This window comes from Scatophagus argus, chromosome 4 (assembly GCF_020382885.2).
Source record: "Scatophagus argus isolate fScaArg1 chromosome 4, fScaArg1.pri, whole genome shotgun sequence".
NCBI classification, from domain to species: Eukaryota; Metazoa; Chordata; class Actinopteri; family Scatophagidae; genus Scatophagus; species Scatophagus argus.
This window is the reverse complement of record NC_058496.1, coordinates 1,723,941-1,747,466: the sequence shown is the minus strand read 5'-3', so window position 1 is coordinate 1,747,466 and position 23,526 is coordinate 1,723,941. Positions and strand designations below refer to the sequence as shown.

Genomic DNA, 23,526 nt, shown 5'->3' with positions numbered 1-23,526 from the left:
CTCGACATCAATGTGAGGGATTTCGTTATCACGTAACTAATCGCTGCTAGACTTGTTAAAATGAAACTTAAACTGAGAGAAAGACACATGCTCTTTGTAGCTTATAAATCATTAATTGATAACTGATTGTTAACCATTGGTTAAGGAAAATAATCTGCGACCACAGATGGCATATTAGGAATTTAACATTCCAGAGGTGCTGCTGAATACGGCAGATCAAACCGTCAGTGCAGTACTGGCTGTTCAGAGGTCAGATACTTCTGAAAACACAACCCTCTACTTTGCATTGAGATGAGGCCGAGCACACAGGAAGCCCACTGACAACAAAGGACGGATCATCCTCTCTTCTTCCGCTGACCTGCCTTCACACTCCAGCACACCAAGAGAACCAGGCTGCATGCCAGCGGCAGCCCACAGCTTTACCCCCCTACACAACGTGCACTGCTAGGATACGGTACAGCGCACCATGCATTCTGCTTTACCTGGAGAAATGAGAGCTAAGAGTGGGAGACAGAAATGAAAACGGGAGAGAAGGGAGAGTGATTGGCTGCTGGCCGTCATTCTGGCCCGCTGCCCCCCCCCGGCTGATGCACAGGGTTGCGTAATGGGTCTGCATGCAGTGTGAAGCGCAGCAAACCGGGCTTCAGCACATGTAGCTGAAGAGACCACTCAGGCCTTGTGGGGAAGGGAAGTTATTTCAGTGAGCACATACATACACAGGATGAGACAGCCATGTTTTGACACAGCGCGCTAAAAATAGCACGTTCTTAATAGAAAAAAAACCCCAAAACAAAACAGAGTGCCAGTCAAATCCAGACTGGCACGGGCGGGGAGGAGCATTTCTTCCAAAGACAGTCCTGAGAACTGAACTGGGGGGGCATGGTAAATAAGAGCAGAGCGATCGGTTGCAGGGCAAACCACTCAGAATGTGAAACCGCTCGCATCTCACGGAGACCGTGATCCCACCTGACACGCGTGTGTCATGCAAGGCCATGCAGCCGTGTACGATTAACAAACTAAAGCAATTAAGAATCAGCATGAGCAACTTCACAGCTCTGTTATGTAATTCTCCAGCCTGTGGGGCTGTGTGTTAGGAAGATGGCGGCAGACAGGCCTGTTGTGTTTTCTGCAGCACATATATGGCCATTAATCACGCTCGGTCTCTTTGCTCTTTTTCTATTTCCAGCGAAGCGGCGGCCCGAGGGCGGCGGACCTACGGCACTGCAGCACGTGCAGGCTGGACTTCAGCATCGCTGCAAATGTCACACAGTGTTAGCACGCTCACTGCAGGGCAGCCTACGGTGAGAGGATCATGAGAACAATCTATAAATGGCACCTTTGCACACAACTCTTTACGGATGTGATGTTTGTTAATGCTTTGATCTGACACTCAACTCCCGCTTCACAAACAGTGACCTCTTTCTCTTTTTCAGAGGTATTAAATGCATCTGATGAATTTAAATGCACTCTTGAAGCCCCTCGGTTGCAGATAAGAGAATTGGTTGCCTGAATAAATGCATAATACACTCAAGGGTCTAGCGGTGCAAAAACACCAGCTGCATTTCCACCCTGTGGGGACCCATAGGGAATACTGATGAGTCCAGGTATTCCTGTAAACAGAGCAGGTGGATCAGGACACATGAACAGGTACTGTGTGTGTGCGTTAGAGGCTCTCTTCTCCCTCTCTCGGGTGCATGAGAGGAGATTTCTGCAGGGTGTGTTGGAGTGTGAGTCATCATCAGTGCAGAGAGCGAAAGAGGGGAGAGGCATTCTTTAAGTCGGAGCCAGTGCTCACGGCAGCGATGCAGCCAGGAAACACCAAACGCTCTGCCTCTTTAACAGGCTTCAGATCCACCACAGGTATCAAACAACAGCAGCCAAATGATGCCCAGCTGCTGGACGCATATGCTTTGTCTGTGTTACGCAACTGCAGGTCAGCACAGCAGCTCCAGTGTGGCGTATTGGGTGATCAGAGTATCAGACGCTGTCGAAGCTTAATGTTACTGGATCACCAGGTTTGAAAAGGTACAGAGCGAAGGGCAGAGCTGCAACCGCTGGTCGAGTGATCGCTTAGTCAATGGAAAGAAAATCACTCGCCAATTATTTTGATAATCGATTGTTTCAGTCAAACATTGTCCGGTTCTAGTTTCTTAAATGTCCAGGATGACCTGCTTTGCTCTGACATTTATGACATTTAATGAAAAGTCCGTGGGGTTTGAGCTGTGGAAGCGATTTGAAGACGTCACTTTAGGCTAACTGTGTTTTTCACAATTGAAATCACAGAAATAACTGTCAGATTAACCAGTACTGAAAATAATCGTTTGAAGGGTAAATACGCAACATGATTCTGATTCTGATTCAGTAAGTCACAACTTGAAAGGTCAGTCTTAGAGCTGAAGTGATAAGCTGATCAACTAAAATTAGCAGTGACTTTGATATTTAATGTTGTTGCTTACAGGAAACTAAATATTCTCTGGTTCAAGCATCTCAAGCATGATGACTTGCTTGAAGCTTGTAACTGATATTTTCACCAGTGTTGGTAAAATATAAAATGATTAATTAAATCAATCAGTTGTGACAAAATCATTAGTTGCAGGGCAGCTCATATGCACACAGAAGCACATCTCGCAGATATCATCAGAGCAAACTGACACCTTCTTCCTCCATCAGAGTTAAGTTCAAACTAAATCCTGCGTCTCCTGCAGGAATCCACTGCTTTGTGCCTCGTTTTCTAACAAAGTCAGAGACAGAGAAGGTGGAGCTTCGTCAGCCTCGAAGGCTTCATGTGCAAACTTAAAATGAGACGAAATGACTTGTTTAAGTCAACATTTTTCATAAGAAATGATTTGCATAATACGACCTGATTACCCAAACAATTTGAAATTAGAAATTGGACAAATAAGCCAATCGTTACCAATGAAATAGTAAATTCCGACTATTTTAAGACAAACTGGATTCCTTTAGCCACGCAGCAGCAGGATTACAGCTTTTGTGCGACAATAATGGCAGAGCAGCTGCTCAAAAAGCAGGTCAGGAGACTGTCTGACACTGACAGAGACTGGCTACTTGTCCTATCGTGACAAACATCAAAAACAACAAAGGCACAATTCAAACCACTCGCCTGAACTTTCCACTGAAGCTTGGCCTTACCTTCTCCCACACAGAGATGGTGCAGGCCTTAAAGACTAGTTCCCTCATGTCCACACGAGCAGCAGGCAAACTGGTGAAGCAGCAGGTTTCCGTCTCCGCTCAGGACTGTGGCGGAGATGGCGAGATAGGCCGACCTCTGTTCACAGAAAACCGCAGCAACCTGATCCTGAAGTTCAGCTTAAGTCCGTGCTGCTATCCAAGCCTGCTGATTAAGTTACTGCGTGCTGCCAGAAACACAACATCAGAGACTCTACCAGATAAGCCCTGAGTGTGACACAGTAAATTAATGAACTCAATGCCAGTATAACATGTGGGAATATGAAAATACATTTTGACAATGTAAACTGGCATTTTTTAAAACGTTCTTACTGTCAGGGGGAAGCTGAACGTGTCATATTTTCACCTCTTCAAGACTTTAACTTTGCTGAGCACATTTCGAAGCAGCACCGAGAGTGGGAGATTCGCTCCTCGCCATCGTCTGTGGATACTGATAAAATATACAGAATGTGGTGGACCATTTCGCTGTAGTCGGCATACTGACAGGACTTTTCTGAGCTGGAAACCTGTGTGATACCTGAGACTGAAGAAAAAAACACACAAAAACAGAGAAGGAGACAAAGAGAGATGCAATCTAAGCAAATGGCCCGGAAAACAACGTTTTTCTGGGAAAGTCGTTGGACAAAAAGCCACATCAGCAGTGTGAGTCATCCCAAGTCGGTCTGTCAGGACCACTCGCCCCTCGCACTCATCCAAGGGTACCTCACTACGAACAAAACCTCACAGAGGACGGCGCAAGAGGCAGGAGTCTGAGCTTAACAGTCAGCAACGAGTTCGGAGTCCGGTGAACAAAACGCTCTGATGAACAAGCATTCCCGACTGAGACGGAGGAGCAATTCGAGGAAGCGAGACAGGGTTATAGCAGGACACAATAACAACACCCCAGACGCAGCTCATCGCAACTCTTCTGACACTGCGAGTGGCCGGCTTATCAGTCAGCTCCTCTGTCTGCATGAGAAACGCTGGCAGCCATTGTTGGCCTTTAATTCCACCAAGGCACCAATCTAATTAAGGGCCACTGGACTGAGAACAATTACACAAAGCAAAGCCGATGATGTGTTCTAGAAATGCACATTTTTGTGAAATAAAAGACATGTAAGTCATGAGAAAAAAACACACAGAACCAACACCAAGGAGCACTCTGTAGCTACAGCCATCTAAAGCTAAATGGACGCACAAGCCAAATGACCACAGTTTGATTTGGGCTCAGGATTCCTGTTGAATGGACAGAAACAAGTTTGTACAGTGAAGAAGAGAGCACTGGGATCGGTCTATATACTGGATTTAAATAACGGTGTTGATCACAGGTGAGGCTGTAATTATTGTGTGCTCGATTCAAACTGGGAAGCTGCGATTTCAACTGCGCTCAGTTAGCCTGGAATATAAGAAGTACAGCTGAGGCTGAGTCGTTTTAGTCACAAAACAAAGTGTCTGATTTGGTGGCCCTCGCCCTTATATTTAGTTGTGCACTGTCCCTTTAAACTGCTTTATTATTTGACAGCTCTGGGACTTCAGTGACAGCCATTGTAATTAACCAACACATAATGGGAATGACCTTATTAAGCAGCTGCTGGCTCACAAACAGATTTAGGTTAGCAAAACGCATGAGCTACCAATTATTCTTTTTCTATCAGGTGCTATCTCACACACACACAGATACACAAAGTCTTTCTTTAGGAGAGTGACTATCAATATTTATACACTGACTGAGTCCATAAATACCAGTGGCCAGTCCAAAAATCAATGCACGCCTGCTACATATTTTAATCTCTCTATGAAGGTCACATTACTGCAACAGAGCCTGAGAGGGCACACACACACACACACACACACACACACACACACACACAAAACAAAACCAGCCAGCAGCTTCTGCGTTCATGCCACACGGCTCTAACATCGCTGAACTCCTGCATCGAGGAGTGTAGAAACAGCGAGAGCTCATCAGCGTTAAATGGATAAAGAGCCATCATGTGGCAGAAGCTCGTCTGTGTTTTTAGCCCCTGTGCACCTCACGTACATTATAGATGAGGCGGAGGAGAAGCACTATCAGTTACCAGAAGGCCCGTCTAAATCTCCTCCATCATGACCAACCTACTTCAGAGGCACACGGGCGACAAAACAACAAGCTGTAAAGTCAGGCACAACCTCCGCGGAGCTGCAGCCAAAACCAAGGGACCACCAAAGTGGTTCCTGCTGTGAATTTGTCACTTTAGTAACAGGACTTATGAAAGTTAGATGAGCATTTTACGATCTTGTTAAAACCGGTTACATTATTAAAAGGGCGCATTCATCCTGCGAGGCAAGAGAGAGAGCCTGTGGCAGATTGAAACTTTAATAAGCTCAACGCGGTGGCGAGAGATTGAGAAACTTGGCAGAGATTTAGCTTTGAAATCCTGAATATGGGCACGAGACAATTTAGCCTCATTGTATCATGCACCCGAGCAGGTCAAAAGACAGGGGATTCTGCAAACCTGTGATAAACCCATTAACCGGCTTAACTTTTAAAAGCTGTCACATGAAGCAATGTTTCCACTGCTGCTTTTAATGTAGTCCCTTTTAGTCCAACATAATAAGATACCATCAGGTATATTTTTACATGTATTTAACGCTGCTGTTCCACTGCATGTTGTTATCTCACAGCTGCAGGGACTTTTTTTTCCTCCCACATGGCGAGACACCGCGAGTGATGCTGAAGCCCGTGGCCATAACGACCGACAGGCCAGACTGGAGATGAAGGCGGCCGGTGTCAGCAGGCTCGGACACACCCGACCCTGGAGGAGACTGGAAAGGACTCTCTCTGCGATCGCAGATAAGGCTGTGATAAACCAGATCTCAGCATCCTGAGTGTGCCGCTATCTGGCAAGGTAAAGGCCCAGCCATTGACTGCATACAGTGCTGTGTGTGTGTGTGTGTGTGTGTGTGTGTGTGTGTGTGTGTGCTGGCACCAGACACCCCGTGTTGTTAAATCATGCCATACATCCCGCCAGCTCCTTGCAGACCTGCCACAGCAGAGAGGCAGTGGGCCTCCTTCCAACAGCAACACAGTCTTACAGTTTACATTCAGTCAGGAAATAAGACAGAAACATGTTCAGGGCTCTTCCTGAATGATTTCCTGCGTGCTCTCATCAGCGTTATTCGAAGCAAACTGGGCGCTTCATGCAGGGGTGGAAAGGAAAATGCATTTATTCAGATGTGTATTCAGGAGTGGTGTCACGATTCTCAAAACACACGATTTGAGTTTCGATTTTAAGGTCACGTTTTTTTTCCAGCACTGACACATTTCACGACAGCGTGACTTTCTCCTGGAGGCTTTTTGCAGCCAAGTTCAAATTCAGCAAAAAAATAAAGAATTTAGAGTTCAATAAAAGCACAGGCCCACTGGGACAAACACCAGAAATTCAGTTTGTTACAAAGTTCAGTTTTTCAAATGTGTCCCGAGTAAGTAAAAGAAAATAAACCCAACATCTCCGACTACCTCGGGCAGTCTTAAGCCCAGTCGGCAGAACAAAATGTTGGCGTAGCACGTTTCCACAACAGACGGCTGTTGGAGACCACTTCACATTAGGTGCTTTTATTGAGATGTCGGGATCAATTCCAGCCACGTTTAGGGCCACAGAACCAGATCTTTTCAACAGGACATCAGGACAACCTACAGGTAAAACATTTTCAAAAAGACAGTCAAAAGGCAATTTTCAGCTGTGTTTGTGGCAACAAAATTGGACATGTTTAACATGACATCGAGACAATTTCCTGCCCAAAAGCAGGATGATATTTTTACGACATCACTTATCCTGCACAAATCCAGTGACTGGCAAAACGTTACCGAGGACAAACTTGACCGAATGCCTGAATATTAAAGTAAAAAAATTAATAGTGTTTTGAGTCAGCATTTGGTAGTCCTTTGCTTTTGCCATGAATCACTAAATGATAGTTAGTATAAAAAAACACTGCAAATCTAGCAAGAATAGATGTGGCAGAAAAACACACAAATATGCTCAAATGTCATGTCCATTCTCACACACGCTGCACAACATTAGGCATGCAAACTCCTGGATCTGCCATCGTTGTGGTCGAGACAAACACTTAGGAGAGACCTGTGTGCATCGGTAAGGCGATGACTGATAACTAGCCAGTACATGGGAGAAGAAGAAAGGGCTGCAGAGCGATTGGTGTGTAGCAGAAGCAGAGTGCGGTCCAGGGTCAGCCAGCAGCATCTGAGCGTTAATAAGGGGGGTAATTGAATTAGAGGATCAGTGGAGGCCTGTAGTGTGGGTGCCACGCGGCTCTAATTTCATTACAAGTGATGTAAACATGTGGTTGGCCCTCAGCGCGGGGGCCTCCCACATCAATACATGCACAAACACACCCTCACAAGAACAAATACGATCCTTACTCAGAGAAAAAAACTGCCAAAGTAGGAATGTAAGCCTGTCTGTCTGCGCCTTGTGCTCTGCATCATGTGACACAAGGAAAGCAAACAGGAAAACAGCGTTTGGTGAAGCATTCAAATGTCATTACAGATCAGAGATCAATTCGCCTTTTCTGTGTCGTGTTTATGTTTTCTGTATATGAATAAACATGAGTAAGTCATAAATCTGGCATTGATGACGCTGTGGGAGACAGCACATGAGACATTAAGTCGACACCGGGGGAATATTTTTAGTCCTGTTGTTTAGAAGAACATGATGGGTGCCCACAATCTTATACTGCGAAGTGAGTGTGATTTTTCCAATCTGCATGATGCATATTTAAGATCTGCGTCCCAACGTGCCTCGGCCTGATGATTCACTCGACCGTCCGACTGAGCGAAGCCCCGAGTGAACCCGTAGGATCGACTGTAGGCCTGCTCCCACTGATGAATAGTTATGAGGGCAGGAGTTAACCAAGGAGAAACTGCTCACACCCCTAATATGTCTTGCACTTTGCAGTCTCAGCTGCGACGACGAGACTCTCTCGGAGACAGATGGGTAACGGGTTGCACCCTCAGCTTTTCAGTATAGGAGGAAGGCAGATGGATGTGGAGACAGGAGTACAGAGTTGCTCCAGGTCCCTCTCTGCCCAGACATCACAAGTCACATTACTGCAGTACATCAGTGAATCCTCACTTTCGACGGCGTGCATCTGTTCATGCAACTCACATCCCCCAAATGCTGAGAAATGCTCAAACCTCGCCTCAACCACTCTTTGACAGATGTGCCTGCTTTATTCCTTGACACCCCAGAAAGCCTGACAATTTACCTCTCAAGTTCACCCCTGCGGCAAACCAGGAGGAAAACATGGATGACAGACTTTTGCGGCAGAGAAAACATCCCGGCTCTACAGCGATTCCTGTTCATTTCTCAGGACCATTTAAGGCAACACAACAGGCCTTTTTAGACCTTTTCATCATTCTGAGAAGCTCTCCGTTTACTGCATCCACGCTGCAAGAACCGGGAACCATCGCAACACCGTTTTCAGGACTTTTTTAACTCCTACGTGAGAGCAGGTACTCTCCCAGGACAAGAGAAACCTCGAGTAAAGTCGAACACAAGTCGATGAAGCAAAAATCTGTCGTGTAAACAACAGCTGGTAACGGCAGCCTTAACGAAAAGAACTACAATCACCTCCTCGTGGTCGAACGCCTTCGTGCACCAGTCAGGTTGCAGTTCCCTGTCAGCCACTACAGGTAGTGGCTGACAGGGAGCTTTATCACCTGGTGCACGACAACAAGATGTCTTTAGACATCTTTATAATCAGCACAGTTTAAAGGTGAACGCCTGTCAAGGCGTCCCTGAGACATCACGTTCATGACAATAGGACGCACGTATGGACAGACAACCAACAGACATAAAACACAGACGAACATCCGTCAACTTGTTGATGTTGCACAGAAGTGATGTTGCCATACCAACCACCCGCCGGCTTACGGTACTTCAGCGTTCCTATTGGCAGTGAGAGCGCAAACAGAAAAAAAGCCCTTGAAGGTATTTAGTTAGTCCAAAACACCTTATGCACGTGTGATCCTTTTGCAAATGAAAATCCATGATCAGTAAAACAAACCTCTGCTCAGCTGTTTAAGTGTTGCTGATGCAACCTTGTTTGGTTTGTTTTGACAAGTGATTCACAGAATAGTGGCTAATGCTGGCTTTTACAGGCAAACTTTACCCAGATATTGCTGTATTCACAGACTCTCACAAAATGTCTAAATACTGGGTAATGATGGCCACAGAGGCCACCATATCAGCACAGCATAAGAAATATGGACCACTGTATGTCGCATCTAAATGTGTTCAAAAAAATAATACTAGACTAATTATATTCCAGTGGTTGCATTTTCCAACTGCAGATGCATAATTCATAATTCATTCAGGAAAGTTACTCAAGACAGAAAACTGCTTCTTTCTTCTGCAGCTTTCCTTGATCTCGAAAACTCCTGCAGTCGTACGCCAGGAGAGGAAAACGTTATGTAAACGTCAGCTTTGCAGAATAACAACTATAACTGAGTACCTGTGAGATTCCCTCTTCAGCACAAATCTGAACGCCTAAAAGAGGACAAGCAACAAAAGGTAAAAAAGAAAAGAGTAGAAAGCCTCTAGGGGCAAAGTTAAAAAACGTCACTTTTATCAAGATTTCCCAGAGGGGAAACACACGGGCTGCAGGAGATGAAAAAGATGTGACGGCTGCAGACAGCTGTGTACACGAGAAAGATACCTTCACCAGGGTGCGTCTGCCGTTTGTTGATTGCATCTCCATCATAAGATAACAGAGCTGCAGGCTAATGGAGCCTGCTGGAGGAGAGTCTCATGCCCTATCAGCTTGTCATTACCACTTCGCTCAGTGTTATGTCAGACTATTCCGTATTGGTAATTACTGATGCCAACGCCAATATTTCAGGATCCAAAATCATCTGTTTTCCCACCACCAATACCCCCATTCCTCCCAGTTCATTTCTCTGTCGACTGAGCACCACAAAACACCAGCTTAATGACGCGACGGCACACACGTTGACTTTAAAAGCGCTCGTTTCCCAGCAACCACCGCAGGTACGAGGGAAGAGCTTTGTGTGACTCGACCTCTTTTCAAGGATCTTCTAATTACCGAAAGATGAATTAGTGAATTAGGACTGAATGACGGCAACAAAGTCAGAACACAAACTCTCACGAACTCAGTCATCATCTACTCGTCGATGGAAAGTCAGGTGAAGTTACTTAAACCACAAAACAACTGAAGCAACAACTGAAGCAACAACTGAAGCAACAACTGAAGCGGAACTGAAGCAGCTGTGGACTTGTTTTAAAACATAAAGAAACAACTAAAGTAAAACATAAAATGGCTCCATACAGCTCGCCCAACCTAAGCCAAGCCTCCAGAAGCCTTGAGACCCCATAATGATTTAAAAAGACGCCTTTTTTTCGGACAAAATCTCGAGCTAAAAGAGTTAGTGGAATGAAGCGGGTGCACGAGCTCAAACGCACTCACATGCAGTGTAAGCGACATCTTTTCAAATCAATTCGGGCTCTCGGGGCTTCTGGAAACTTGGATTATGCTGGATGAGCCATAAAGAGACATTTTAGGTTTTTGGCTGTCTAAAACAAATCTTCAGCTTCTTTGGGTTGTTTAGCAAAACGCTGCATTATTGTTTTGCTGTGAAGCTCCAGAAATGTTGTGTGTACTAAAAAACTTCATCAACTGCATCAGCAAGGACAAACTGTTCCTTTAAACCTCTTGTGTGTTAAGTGCAGGCAATCAAACCTCCTTTGATCTCGATTTTGCCAAATTTATTTGCATTCCACTTTTGTAAAAATCTGGTATTAGTCACATTTGCTTTGAGAATTCTGCTGCACTTGATTGAAATGGCAGGCGACCCCTTAAGAAATGTTGACAGGCTAATTATCAAGCAGCCCTGTGACAAGCAGGCGGAGAGTTTAAAAATAAAGTTCACACCACCCTCATTATGCAAACAATCGCTGTTAGCAGTGCTAACCTCACACCCCTATAGACTGCAGCTGGTGGACTTTAACTCGAGGGGCCGAGCCCTCAGTGTGGGAGAATATCGTGTACCAAAACCCGGGAACGTAAACGGAGGAAGATGATACAGACGACACCTTTTCCAGTTTCTTATGTTACCATTACTGTCAATAGGATGTAGCCCTCTTCAGACTCCTCACTTCCACTAACTGCACATTAACACGCAAGAAGAAACTGCTAATAACAAAGCTTCAGCCCAAAGATGTCACCCATAACGTCGCCCTCTGTGAAAACAACAGTCTGGTGAGTGCTGAAGAGACCCCCCTCCCTCCACACACACACACGACTCATCCCCTTTGCACAAGCTTCACACTGAGGCCTAATCGATGCAGCTCATTCATATTGAACCACAGACGTCAGGGGGAAGCCGGGGGAATTACAAGCAGCCTCCGCTGTGAGATCACAGCCTGGAGGAAGCCTGAGGAAGCCTGAGGAAGAGAAACCCAGCTTCGCTCCAGAAACCTGCTGTTTACCGTCCATGGAGTTTTAAAGAACATGGTTGCCGGGGTCCCTTCAGTCCAAAGGGAACCACACTGAACAGGTGCAACCGCACTTCAACCAGGCTGTTCAACAAATCATGCTGCGCTGTTCAGATATACAAACATTATCATTCCAGAATTGTCCTTTAACCGTGAGAAAATTAAGCAGTGCTCTGCGGCAGCACCAACACACATGGTGTTGAGTATTACGCATCTCAGCAGTATTATTAAGAATGCCAACCTTGAAAATAAACGAATTAAACTAAACTGGCCTCTGGATGACGTGGATGATGCAACGTGTGTACACCTGTATGCTAATTTAGCCAGTGTGCCAATATCTCCCTGAAGACCTGGTCTGGACCTGGCTGAAACAACCCCCCCAAGTCTGCACTGCAGTCTCACAGAATCCTGTAGGAAACACGGCTGCCACTTTGACTTTTCTTAAACCCAAAGACGAGTCTAAACCCCTCGTTTCGAATTTAAACCAACAACTGGAGGAGAAATGAATCATGGTTCACAAAGTTCACAATCCAGCACTGAAAGCCAGACAGCTGCTGAGAGCAAATGCCTCCACAGCGGTTTTGAGTTCCACCCCAACTGGTCCACACCCGGTCCGGCACCCTCACCCTCACTCTGAGAACTCACCAGTAACTTCTGCTTTAGCCTTTGGTGACTCAGGGTCTCCGGGCCGAGTCTCAGAGCTCGGCTGTTGTCCTCTAGAAGATAAAAGCTGTCCAAATGCTGCACCCCTGGGAGCTGGACGGGCAAAACGTCATTTCTCAACTGTGGGGAGAAGAAGACAAAAGCTGCAGTCATTTCAAGCACTAATACAGTATTAACAATACTGTGTGTGTTCTGAAGAGCAAAAAGTTCCCCACAGTGGTCACTTATCATTTGGCTTATTAACTTATTCCAAACAACCCTCCACCACTCGTTGTGCTAAGTGTGGGTCAAAGCCAGCAGGTGGTCTGAGTGAGAACACAGCCACGACTGCACTCACGCGGTGCAGACGGTGTGTTCTTCCCTTCAGTCGCCTTCACAGGATCTGTTTGACGACAGAGGGAATAAAGCATTCACTGGACTACCTGCTGCTCCGAGTAAGAACAGCGTTCCGCTAAACCTTTGATTACACGGAAAATAAAGTCGCTGCCGTGCCAAAACTCTCACATGATACAAAACAAAACGTTTGTATAAAGGATCAGCTGTAAAATCGGGCCGCATGACACTGGGCAAAGCTGACGCTGTGATGCCTTTGTTGCAGGAAATTTCACGCGCATACTCAAACAACAAAAAGATTCATATACATCAAGAGCTGTTTATCAGCCAGATATAAGCACAGACAGATGTGGACACTGACAGTTTTGTGTCCGTGTTGTGCATGTTAAGTGTTTTTTCACACACAAACTTATTAACTTCTAACAAGCAGCAGATTGAAGTGCTGCTGATAACGAAAAAAGAGACGCCTGAACGCCTCTGGCCTACAGCATTTTTGTATCAGAGTTTTCTCTCACAGATTAGTCATGAAAAATTTTTCTTTTGTAGCAAGTGACAAAAAGCACAACATGTCAGTGAGTGAAATGAACATGAGTTCATTTGCCTTTTGTTACGTCACGCGTATATAAACACATTAGGACGTCAGTGCTGAAACCGTAAAACATGAAGCCCTGAGATTAAATAAAAGTTCCTGATGCACTGCGCTTGTGAATCCAGTGGTGGAAAGTAACTAAGCACATTTACTCGAGTACAATTTTGGCGTACTTGTGGTTTACTTGAGTATTTCGATTTTATGAGACTTCACACTTCTGCTCAACTACATTTCAGAGGCAAATGTTGTATTTTTTACTCAATTGCATTTATTTTACACCTACAGATACAAGTAAAAAAAAATACTTAATATTAATAAAAAATACTTCATATCATATACTTACATGCAATAAGCAGTGCAGTACTATAGTGCTATTCTACCCCGTACAAACAACAACAACACAGCGTCTAAAACTGGCTCAACATTAACAGTGAGACCAAACAGAAACAAGAGCAGATTAACGAACCGTGAAGACACGATCGAAACGAGAGGACAAAACTGGCAGAATGCAAAACACAAAATATCAACATAATGAATACAAAGAGTAAAATAAACTACCACATCACTTACAAGCCACTAAATACAATAGTAAAGAAAAAGAGAAATAAAAACACTACATAAGAGACAGCAGATAAAACAAATAAAAACAGTAAAAAGACATCACATAAAAGCAGGTCTATACAAACCGGTTTTCACAGGTGATTTTAAAGAAATCACTGATTCTGCACACTGGCTCATTACGTGGTCAGCATTCCTGTGATGCGGCTTAGGGGCAAACCCAGACAACCTTTAAAAGTGATCAATAAAATCTTAAAATCAATTCCAAACCAAACAGGAAGCCAGCGGAGAAAATTCTCTATATTACAATTTAATTTAATTAAAGAGTTTGGTCTAGACCTGCTCTAATTGGAGTGTCATGAGGTGACTTTTGTTGTGAATTGGCGCTATATAAATCAACTGAATTGAACTGAACTGAATTCGTCTGTCAGACTCGTGCTTTACTTCGGCTCTGATACTTCACGGACATCTTGGTGGTAACACTTTTGTACGTTCACTTCAGAAACATTTTGAATTCAGGACTTTTACCTGGTGGTATTTCTACTTTTACTTGAGTATAAGACATGAGTACTTCTTCCAGCGCTGCTCACAAGACAACTGACTGGTACGATGGCGACTTCTCTGTATTAACCCTGTCGCCCAGATGCTTCACACATCTGTTTACTCACGTTCCAAAATCTGCAAACAGCCAAGCAACATGTTGACCAAGTGCATCAATGAAAAATAACACTTAAGCACTCGTTCAACCAGATACTTACAAACCCACACAAGTATAAGATGCCAGGGAGGTAAAATAACATCCTCTCTCCATGTTCCAGCACTTAGCCAGCTACGCTGATAGCACCACCTAAACTGCTTGTTATTGCCAAGCTAGTGGAGCTGGATGGAAATAATAATGCCCCCTATTAAATTATTCATGGCTCCAGTCAGGTGGAACCAGATGCTGCTTTTGTGTCATAGAGGGAGAGCTGTAACTCGACTCGGCCGTGGAAGGCCATCGCCGCACCGAGGTAGAGACTCGGTGGGTCGGACGCACACGCTGCTGGGCTACAAACACCACGCGGGATGTCGTGACACGCGCTCGGCTCTTTCCGTGTGACATTTTCCTGCTAGTGTTCAGACAGAGGACAACGGTTCAGTAGGTTGGTCCAAATGTGGGCGAAGCCTCGGGTGCTGCTCGCAGTTCACCCACCCAGTGCTGGTGTCGCTTTGTACCCCACCCTGACATTTGTAGCCATGGCTAGAAGATGACCTTTTTTCTGTCCATGCCATGCTTTAGTGCTGAATACTAATGGTCCTGTGTGCCCGCCACTCATGGGAACAAGTTATTTTTAGCCACATGTCCCCAGCTGCACATGCCCAACCCGGGGCCAATGGACAATTAGTGTTTGTTTCTAATGGCAGGAGGCAGCGTCGTAACCTCCCTAACACAAACAGACATCTGGACAAAGGCCGTCTCCGTCCTGCCCTCGACTCCCGCAGCCTTCCACTCCTTCCACCCACGACAACCTTCGCAGGTGCTGAGCAGCTCCTCTCCCTCACATCTGCTGCCATGCACGCTGGAAATGCCTTAATTCAAAGCGATTTCGTCCTGAGCTAGTGTTCAGGTACGAGCAAAAGTGACTCGTTGATAAGTCCAAAGAGCCGCTTGTTTGTCAGGGGCTTAACAGTGTTAACGTTACAGAATCCTACAAGGAGCGATCGCTTTCATCACGAGTTAATCTGCTCATTATTTCCCAAAATAATTGATTAAACAATTAATCCTTTGCTCTGTAAAGGGTCATTAATTTGTGAGAAACACTCATCCCAAACCTGAGGTCCGTAAATTGATTCTGTCTGCCCAAAATCCAAATATAATATATAATGACATTTACATAAAGCAGCATGAGGTAATGCTCAGTATTTTGTCTCGCAAAATCACATTTATTTGATTTTCAAAATAGTGTAATCAATTATCTGACCAGTCGTTGTTCTTTATGACTAGAGTGTCAAAGAAGAAACACTGACGAACACTTCATCACATTGGAGGAGACTGAACGACATTTGAGAACAGTTTGAGCTCATTATTTGTGATAACTGTCGGGGTCGACGGTGAGCTTTCTGTTTTCATCTGTATTGGGACCAGTGCTCCACGCAGGCACGACTAATTAAGCAGGATTAGATGCTGTTTGTTCTTCCACCATACGCGCATTTGAACGAACTCATGTTGTGCTGTAGTCTCACACTGTCAGCATCTCAAAGATAACACTGTGTTACGATATATTTGGCTAAGCGGGTATAATGAGCCAGTTCGGAACTCTTTATGTCTCGACGGCCTCTTTAATTCATTTTAGTCAGGGCAAAGCTAATTCAGTCCACCTTATTACAACTACTTCATGCAATTAGCCTGTGCCCCTGTTCTTCCAAGGGACAACATGGAGGCTGGACAGCAGGCTTGCTAAACCCCACAGAGACCTTTAACACAGAACAATGTAGTGTGCACATCTAACAAGACGAATCACTGCAAAAAAAAAAAACAGGAAACACTCTGCTGCAGCACCCACTACACAGCCAAGACCCCCCCATAATCTGCTGTGAAGTTCCACTTGATCGGGACATTAGAATCAATTACATCCCCACATAAACACAAAGCATTAACGCTGGAGCACATTAGCATTCCATTTATCATCTTCAACATTAAACGTGCAGGAGAAACAGCAAGGGTGCCTTGAACTGACTGCCAGTGTGTCTACAGCACTGCCTGCCAATTATATGTTACCAAAGATGGCGCAATTAACCTCCAACATGGTGGACGACGCACACAGTAAGGGGACATGAACGTGGGTGTTCAGACATCAGAGGATCAGGCTCAATCAACCAGGCCTCGCGTCACTCTACATCACCTTCTGGAGAAAAATCTGCAAGTTTGGGTTAAATTCACTGGAGCACCGTGTGACTTGCTTTCTGCAGAAAACACGAGTTCAGTGTGGACACCGCAGACACAGTAACCAAGACCTGTAAGCACAAAGACAGAGGCCGAGATTGAACCTGCGGAGATAAGCTTTTTTATTACAGAGCAAATCCTGACAAATAATCATCACTGTGGATTTTGGGAAGATCCACATAATCATCCTCATCCCCCGCCCTCAGACGCGAAGGTCCACCTTTCAGAACGGATCCACACGGCAGTCCACCTCACTCAGACAGAGTTCATGTATATGTAGTGTGTGGGATTTTAAGTCCAGCCTGGCAACTGCAAACTAAAACCCCACTGATGTCCAGATGAGCGCTACTGCTTCTCCTGCACTGAACTCCTATAAAGTCAATCAGAGACCTGTTCATTACAAGGTGACACTGATAAAGCTAAAGTGTTGTCTGACAAGAGCAGCTTTCAGTGCAAGCATTCAATGCTGTGAGAATTTCACTGCGACAACCGAGCAGTCTGCAAGCTGGACTAAAGAAAATAGCTAACAACTAACTTCTGGGTGCTCATCTAATCTCCTGCTCTTTACACCACATCAGTGATTTCCATCGGACTGAGTGGACAGCCCTGATCAACTCCAGGAACGATCAATTATGAATGCAGTCAGATCCCCGAGGTGATTACTGGCTACTCTCTTCTGACCTCCACTGGAGTCAGCAGCCACTCCTGCGCACAGGAGTCAGTCAAACGGCTGGAACAACACATCTACTCACGCTACATGTGAGCTGCGGGAGATGCGACGTTACATAAACCTGCGCTGTATGTAAACATGCTCGTGTACACACTGCAACACGCACACAGTGCTGCAAAGACACATGCAAGTGGAGCGGATCAAGTCCAGAGGCTTATACAGCACAAAACATCTACATAAATCTGCCATCACATGGAAACACCCTCAGGACGCACCAGAGACACACGCCTGCTTTGTCATGCTCAGGACAGTCAAACAATCGGAGCGAGTCATGCGGACAATGATAATGCACTTTCACTCTGCTGTCACTGAGTCTCCCGGAGCCATCTTTACAGAGATTTCCCAGTGAAGATGGTGTTATGTAAGAGTGGCCGTGGACCCTGCTGTTCATATCACTAATGCCTCACACTGTGGCGAGGGGGGGGGCGGGGTCACGTGCTTTATCCAGGCCACATCCAGGCGCCAGCAGCAGCAGTGTTCCAGCTGTTACTACGGCTGAGCTTCAGCCACTCAGGACCACGCTGAGCCATGCTCCCCTTGCACTGCTACGTCCTCCGCCGAGCAGCCACGTTCAGCACCTCCACACGCCTCCTGCTTTCACTTTGCTCTCGTCAACACCACCACTGGAGACAACCAACACTCAGCTCATCTACCAAGCAATCCACGACAACAACAACAGCTTCTGTCCACTTTTTAAGGATGCCATTACGAACTGCTGTTGACAAACCAATCGATTTGCACGGGTTCATGGTGCTGCATTGGTTCATAGGTCCAATCAATCAACATACCATTATTTCTGGACTAATCACTATAGACTCACTCCTCCCATACAGAACAGAGGGTGCCAAGGAAGTAATTCCTCCAGACCTGATGGGGGCAGTATATAACGGTATGTATTATTATACTGACTGATGTCTGTTATGTGTTGTATTTCTATAGGTTTATAGTAGGATGTTCTAAAAACTTTTTATCAAGTTCAGAGCATTCAGTCAGCTGTTTCAGAGTCCTGAGGTTCTGTGTGTAGTGACAATACAACAATGTGTCGACAGTTAAAACAAAATGTACTTTTCTAAAGCAGGTCCTGCAGTAATAATTTTGCTGCACAACTCTCACATGTACTGCAGTAAATCTGACTCAGGTCAAGGGTAATTCCACCTCAGGAGTTACTGGAGACAGAGCTGAAATAGCAGACTGAAAATCTGATTTACATATGCAAAGTAAGACAAATGAATGTTAATGTTACTCCGCGTTTGGTAGGCGTGTAGAGAAGAAACCGTCTGCAAACAAGTGCAAACTGTTCCAGCCAATATATCCATTTACACTTTTTAAAACTCAAACATCACACTTCAAAAATCGAGAGTGTTTGAGCTTTCTTCATTTAACATATGGCCAAATACCAGATGGTCATTATGGTATAAAATAAGTGAGCAGACGCTCTTTCATTTAAATTCACTATAGCTTTCTGTGACTGAAAACAAAATGTCTGAACTCCCAATGCGGTAAACCCTTTCCGTTTGGTGCCACCAGAAGGTAGGAATAAACACTAAGAATTTTATGCAAATATTATTTGACCCAGGGCTGGATTTTAAACAATGCTCAACAGCCTCCCTCTCCATCCTCCTCCTCCTCCTCCTCCTGCCTCCTTGAACTCTCCCTCCCACCTCCTCTTTCGCAGAGCAAACAAATGTAGGTTAGAAATATGAATACTCGTCTCCTGTGCATAGTGAAGATAAAAGTCCCTTGCTGGCAGCTCAGGGATAACCAGTGAAATGATGAATGGCCGTGCCTGCTTGTCAAGGTGGGCAGGAGGAGCTACAGCATGAATGGGAGTTTGTCGTCAGAGTACTCTCTCATATCCGAGGTGTGGGTCGAGACTGACAGCCCTAATCATGGCAGCTCTTCAAAATGAGTGACCTTGGGAGGCAGCAGAAGCATCCATACCTGCTCTCTCGCGCACACACGGACAACATATTTTCACTTCACAGATCAGCCTTCACTGTTTGTTCCCCTGTGGACCCTCACGACTGCCACCTATAGGATCATGTCTGGCTGCAAACTGAGCTCTGTAGCTGATGACACACAACAAACAGAAACACTTAAATCCTTCACACATCCACTAACGCCCTCCACCAGCCACAGCATCAGTTTATAATGTACACGCACAGTCAAGGACACCCTTTTTAGTATGTGGGAGAGAAAAAACAAGGATCTGTGCAATATCAGCTGTTGTCCTAACAGCCGTGCATTGATGGCAGCCAGCACACCACTGATGGATAATCTGCACAAATGCTTGACAAAATCCATGGAAGCAATTTGATCAACATCAGATGACTGCTGGCAACCAATTAGCATTCATGTCTCCAATTCATTAACACAACTTCATAATGATTTGTCTCAGCTGCATGAGACTCAGACTCTGCAGAGAGCTGACAGGCATGGAACCAACCTGGAAAGACGGTAAACACACAAGCATTCTCCTAAACACACTGCAGCATGTTTTCAGTCAGGACGAAAACTCAAACAATATGACAGTGAATCCTCACTGCATGCAAATGATGTGCAATGTCCTCTGGCTCTTCTCAGTAACCTGGACATATTCTCCACTCCTGTGCAGGGACAGCTCAAAACAGGCTGATCCAAACAGCCTGAAATGCATATAAGGGTGGTGGAGGGTCGGCTATATAAGCAGAGGATCACAGAGTCTAAGACACTGAGTAAGACATGTTGTGATCATCCCTCCAGCAGCAGCAGCAGCAGCAGCAGCAGCAGCACCACAGTGATCCTGCAGCAGAGGCAGCACAACAATCCTCGGCTCAGAAAAACACACGGCTTGACAGCAGACAGCAGACGCTAAAGTACCTCAGCAGCAGCGGATAAAGGAGCAATGCAGTGGCAGGTGTTTCCTCCTGTGTCTCCGAAGGACAGAAAAGCAGGCGGCAGCAGGACCGGTACGATGGCTACGGCAGCTCTGTAGCATAAAATGGTTCATCGATGCTCGGCAGAAAGAGGCACAGCCAGGCAGCGCAGGGAGAGAGAGAGGGAGAGAGAGAGAGAGAGAGAGAGAGAGAGAGAGAGAGGCAGAGAGAGAGAGAGAGAGAGAGAGAGAGAGAGGCAGCGAGCATCACTCAGCTCACACTACTGTGGCTGTGCAGCAGAGCACACACATCAACACGCCCCCTTCCCCTCTCTCTCTCTCTCTCTCTCTCTCTCTCACACACACACACACACACACACACACACACGCAGGAGCGCAGAGGCAGTGCAGTGTGCAGCAGCTCTCAGCAGCACTCCCTCTCCAGGATGTCTTTCGTCTCCCTTAATCAGAATTGGTCATTCTCTGTCTTATTCTCAGCAGTCACAGACAATCCTGTCAATAAAGCCTCCCGGCCACGTGCTCCATCGCACCGCCTGCCCACCTAACCACCGTTGATGAGCAGCCATGATTGAAGCTGGCAAGGTCATGTGAGGTTCTCGGCCTTTGCTCCCAGTGTTTTTTTTTTGTTGCAGTGCTTCTCTGCACTGTATCAGCTCTGCCTCGCCTCGTCACGGGTCATTATTCCACACAGGCTCCCCAGAGGCTCAGCCTCACAAACCCTCACTCAGTGAACGGTGGGCCAGACCAATCAGCTACCACAAACAGCAGAAACGCCATTACCATCCAATCACAGATCAGAAAAATCGAGCGCAGAAGGGTATTAAAGGGGATTATTTGGGCCATCCTGGGGTTTTTTTCTCTGACCGTGGGGAGAAGTGGAGGGAGCAGCATTGTGTATGCAGCATGGCTGCCCTCTGTGGCGGACTGCGGCGCTGCACTCTGCTGTGGGAGGAAAGGAGGGTCCAAAACAGACATGCTTTTCTCAGCGTGGATGCCTAGCAACCACAGCAGCTCCTTACCTCTGTTTGGTCCTCCCTCCCCCCTCCAGAGGGACCCTCACTGCAATCCCAATTGAGAGCTTATATCGCTCAGCGGCTGTTTAGCCCTCAAAGCACCACAACCTCACACACGACTGATGCCAAATGCTGCCGCTCGTGTCCTCTGCCTGGTGCGTAAACACCGAAGAGGAGGGTGATGAGCTCCGACAAAGAGCAGGAAGCACACCTGATGTTTTCACCAGAACATCAGCTGCTATGTACCGTAGTGTAGACCTCCTCTGAGGCAATTAGTGAATGAAAACCTCAACGCAGCAGGATTAAAAGAAGAACTCCAACTATCACACTCCTGTGATCATTCTGAAAAGGAAACTGGGTCCAGAAATCTGGATTTTATTTATACCTTTGTGATGAATGAATCACAAATGTCTGATCTAAAGGAGGATAATGCAGTCCTTCATTTCCTTTATTTCCATTCCACACATCAAAGATTCACAGGTCAAGTGCTGCCTCTATGTGCTTTAAAAGCTTTTAATGTAAAAAAAAAAAACATTCACTGCTAACGTCAAGCTGCAAATTATATCTGAGCCGAGTGGAATGGAGGCACTTTCTGACTCCTCACCAGGCAGGACAGGACAGAGCTGGTGCTGCTGCTGGACTGTTGGTTTACATTACTTTTATTTATTTTTTTATTTTTTTAAATAATGATTCAGAGGACGCCTGCCCACCTGAGAATGTTAAAGGGAGCCAAACCTGTTCAGACAGCTGTCAAAGGATGTCAGAAGGCAGACCGGGAGCTCGGGGCCCTGCCTCAGCTCGGCTGGCAGAGACACGTCTGGAGGTGTGAACAACTGTTTTGACATCCCCTTTTGTGAGGGCTTCAGCAGATTAACAAAAAACTGCGTGAGCTGCAGAGCTGAGGCTAAGATTTAATATCGAGAGGCAGCAAATAAAAATGACTGAACAAAAGCAACACAGGTGTTTTAAACGGAAATGCAGATGCAGTCACTCACACAAGATACTGGGAATAAAATCTGTAAATTCATATCACACATCAAATCCATTCTCAGTGATAAAATGATTTTATATCAGTATAATACACAGTTCATCACATCCATCTCGGGGCCACACTGCGGTCATAACGCAGCTCCTGTCCTGCCTCCTGCTGTTTGCCCGCGGAGTGAACCACTCTGAAAAACTTCCACTGAGACGTCCTGTCTAAACAAGCGTCATGAGCAGAGCAAAAGGATTTATCAATGAGGATGTATGAGAGAACAAACGCCTGCAGGTACCTGAAATCGTCAGCAGAAGTAAATGAGTGCACGTGTGTCCATCTAATCAAGCTGTTCAGTGCTGTGACAGGATGGTGTGATGATGATAATCTTTATCTTTCCAGACTGTAGAGAAAGTACTGACTTTCACACGTGACGACGAGAAACTTCGTGGGATTTAATCAACACCAAGCAGAAGACGCTCTTCTTGTGTCAGCTACATGTGAGAATCCGCCCTGCATCCTCGAGCTGAGGGGACATCCAGAGTACAGCCAGAGAAACGCAAGTCATTTTGGGCTGTTTAGATTTTAAAAAGTAAGTTAAACCTCTGCCTTAAATATGCAGCTGCCTCTTTTTGTGCAGCTGATTGCTAAGTCAACTGATCCTGAGAAAGCATGTTCACTAACCCTGAAGCATTAAGTTGAATCAAAAACTCTTCAGTCACTCTAAAAACCAGCCGAATTTGATTTTCTTTTACATTTTCAACATTTTCACAGTTTGTTCTTCATTTCACACAAACAGCAACTGCAGCTTCTCCTGTTGGAGTTAATTTGTTTCAGCTTTGCTGCAAAGACATTGAATGAAACGGCTTCAAGGGAATCTTTTTAAATTTTAAGTGCAAGGAGGTCGTAGAGACTGAATTCAATACTAATTTTCATCATGTTTTGAGTATTTTCACTATTGTGAAAACAAACAGCTATGACATATCTTAAGATGTAATGAAGGCACACAGTAGGTTTCCATTATGTATATTTTCCACAAAAAAACTCTAAAACGCAGCCTTTGTATTAATTCCTGTACAACAACGGGAGCCGCTGCGAGCGCTTCGTGTCGCATGAAGTTTGTTCAAACTGTTTTCTCAAAGTCTGTGAACTTTACTTTAGTTTTATATT

The 23,526-nt window shown here is 45.5% G+C and overlaps 1 protein-coding gene and 1 long non-coding RNA gene across 13 annotated transcripts in view; one reads left to right on the top strand and one right to left on the bottom strand.

Moving 5' to 3' along the window:
* The window catches only part of rimbp2b (RIMS binding protein 2b), a 73,495-nt gene that overhangs the window by 45,802 nt on the left and 4,167 nt on the right, over positions 1-23,526 (bottom strand). For 11 of the 12 annotated variants that reach the window (XM_046386736.1, XM_046386739.1, XM_046386742.1 and 8 more), the window contains one exon: positions 12,342-12,479. In XM_046386736.1, the coding sequence (XP_046242692.1) occupies positions 12,342-12,479 (138 nt within the window). Of the gene's footprint in view, positions 1-12,341; positions 12,480-20,351; positions 20,478-23,526 lie in introns of those variants that run through there. The other variant, XM_046386745.1, reaches the window with a different exon arrangement.
* Positions 726-23,008, top strand: LOC124057981. Its single transcript, XR_006843187.1, has 3 exons — positions 726-1,301; positions 5,851-6,074; positions 22,759-23,008. It is a non-coding gene; the product is annotated as an uncharacterized LOC124057981 (long non-coding RNA).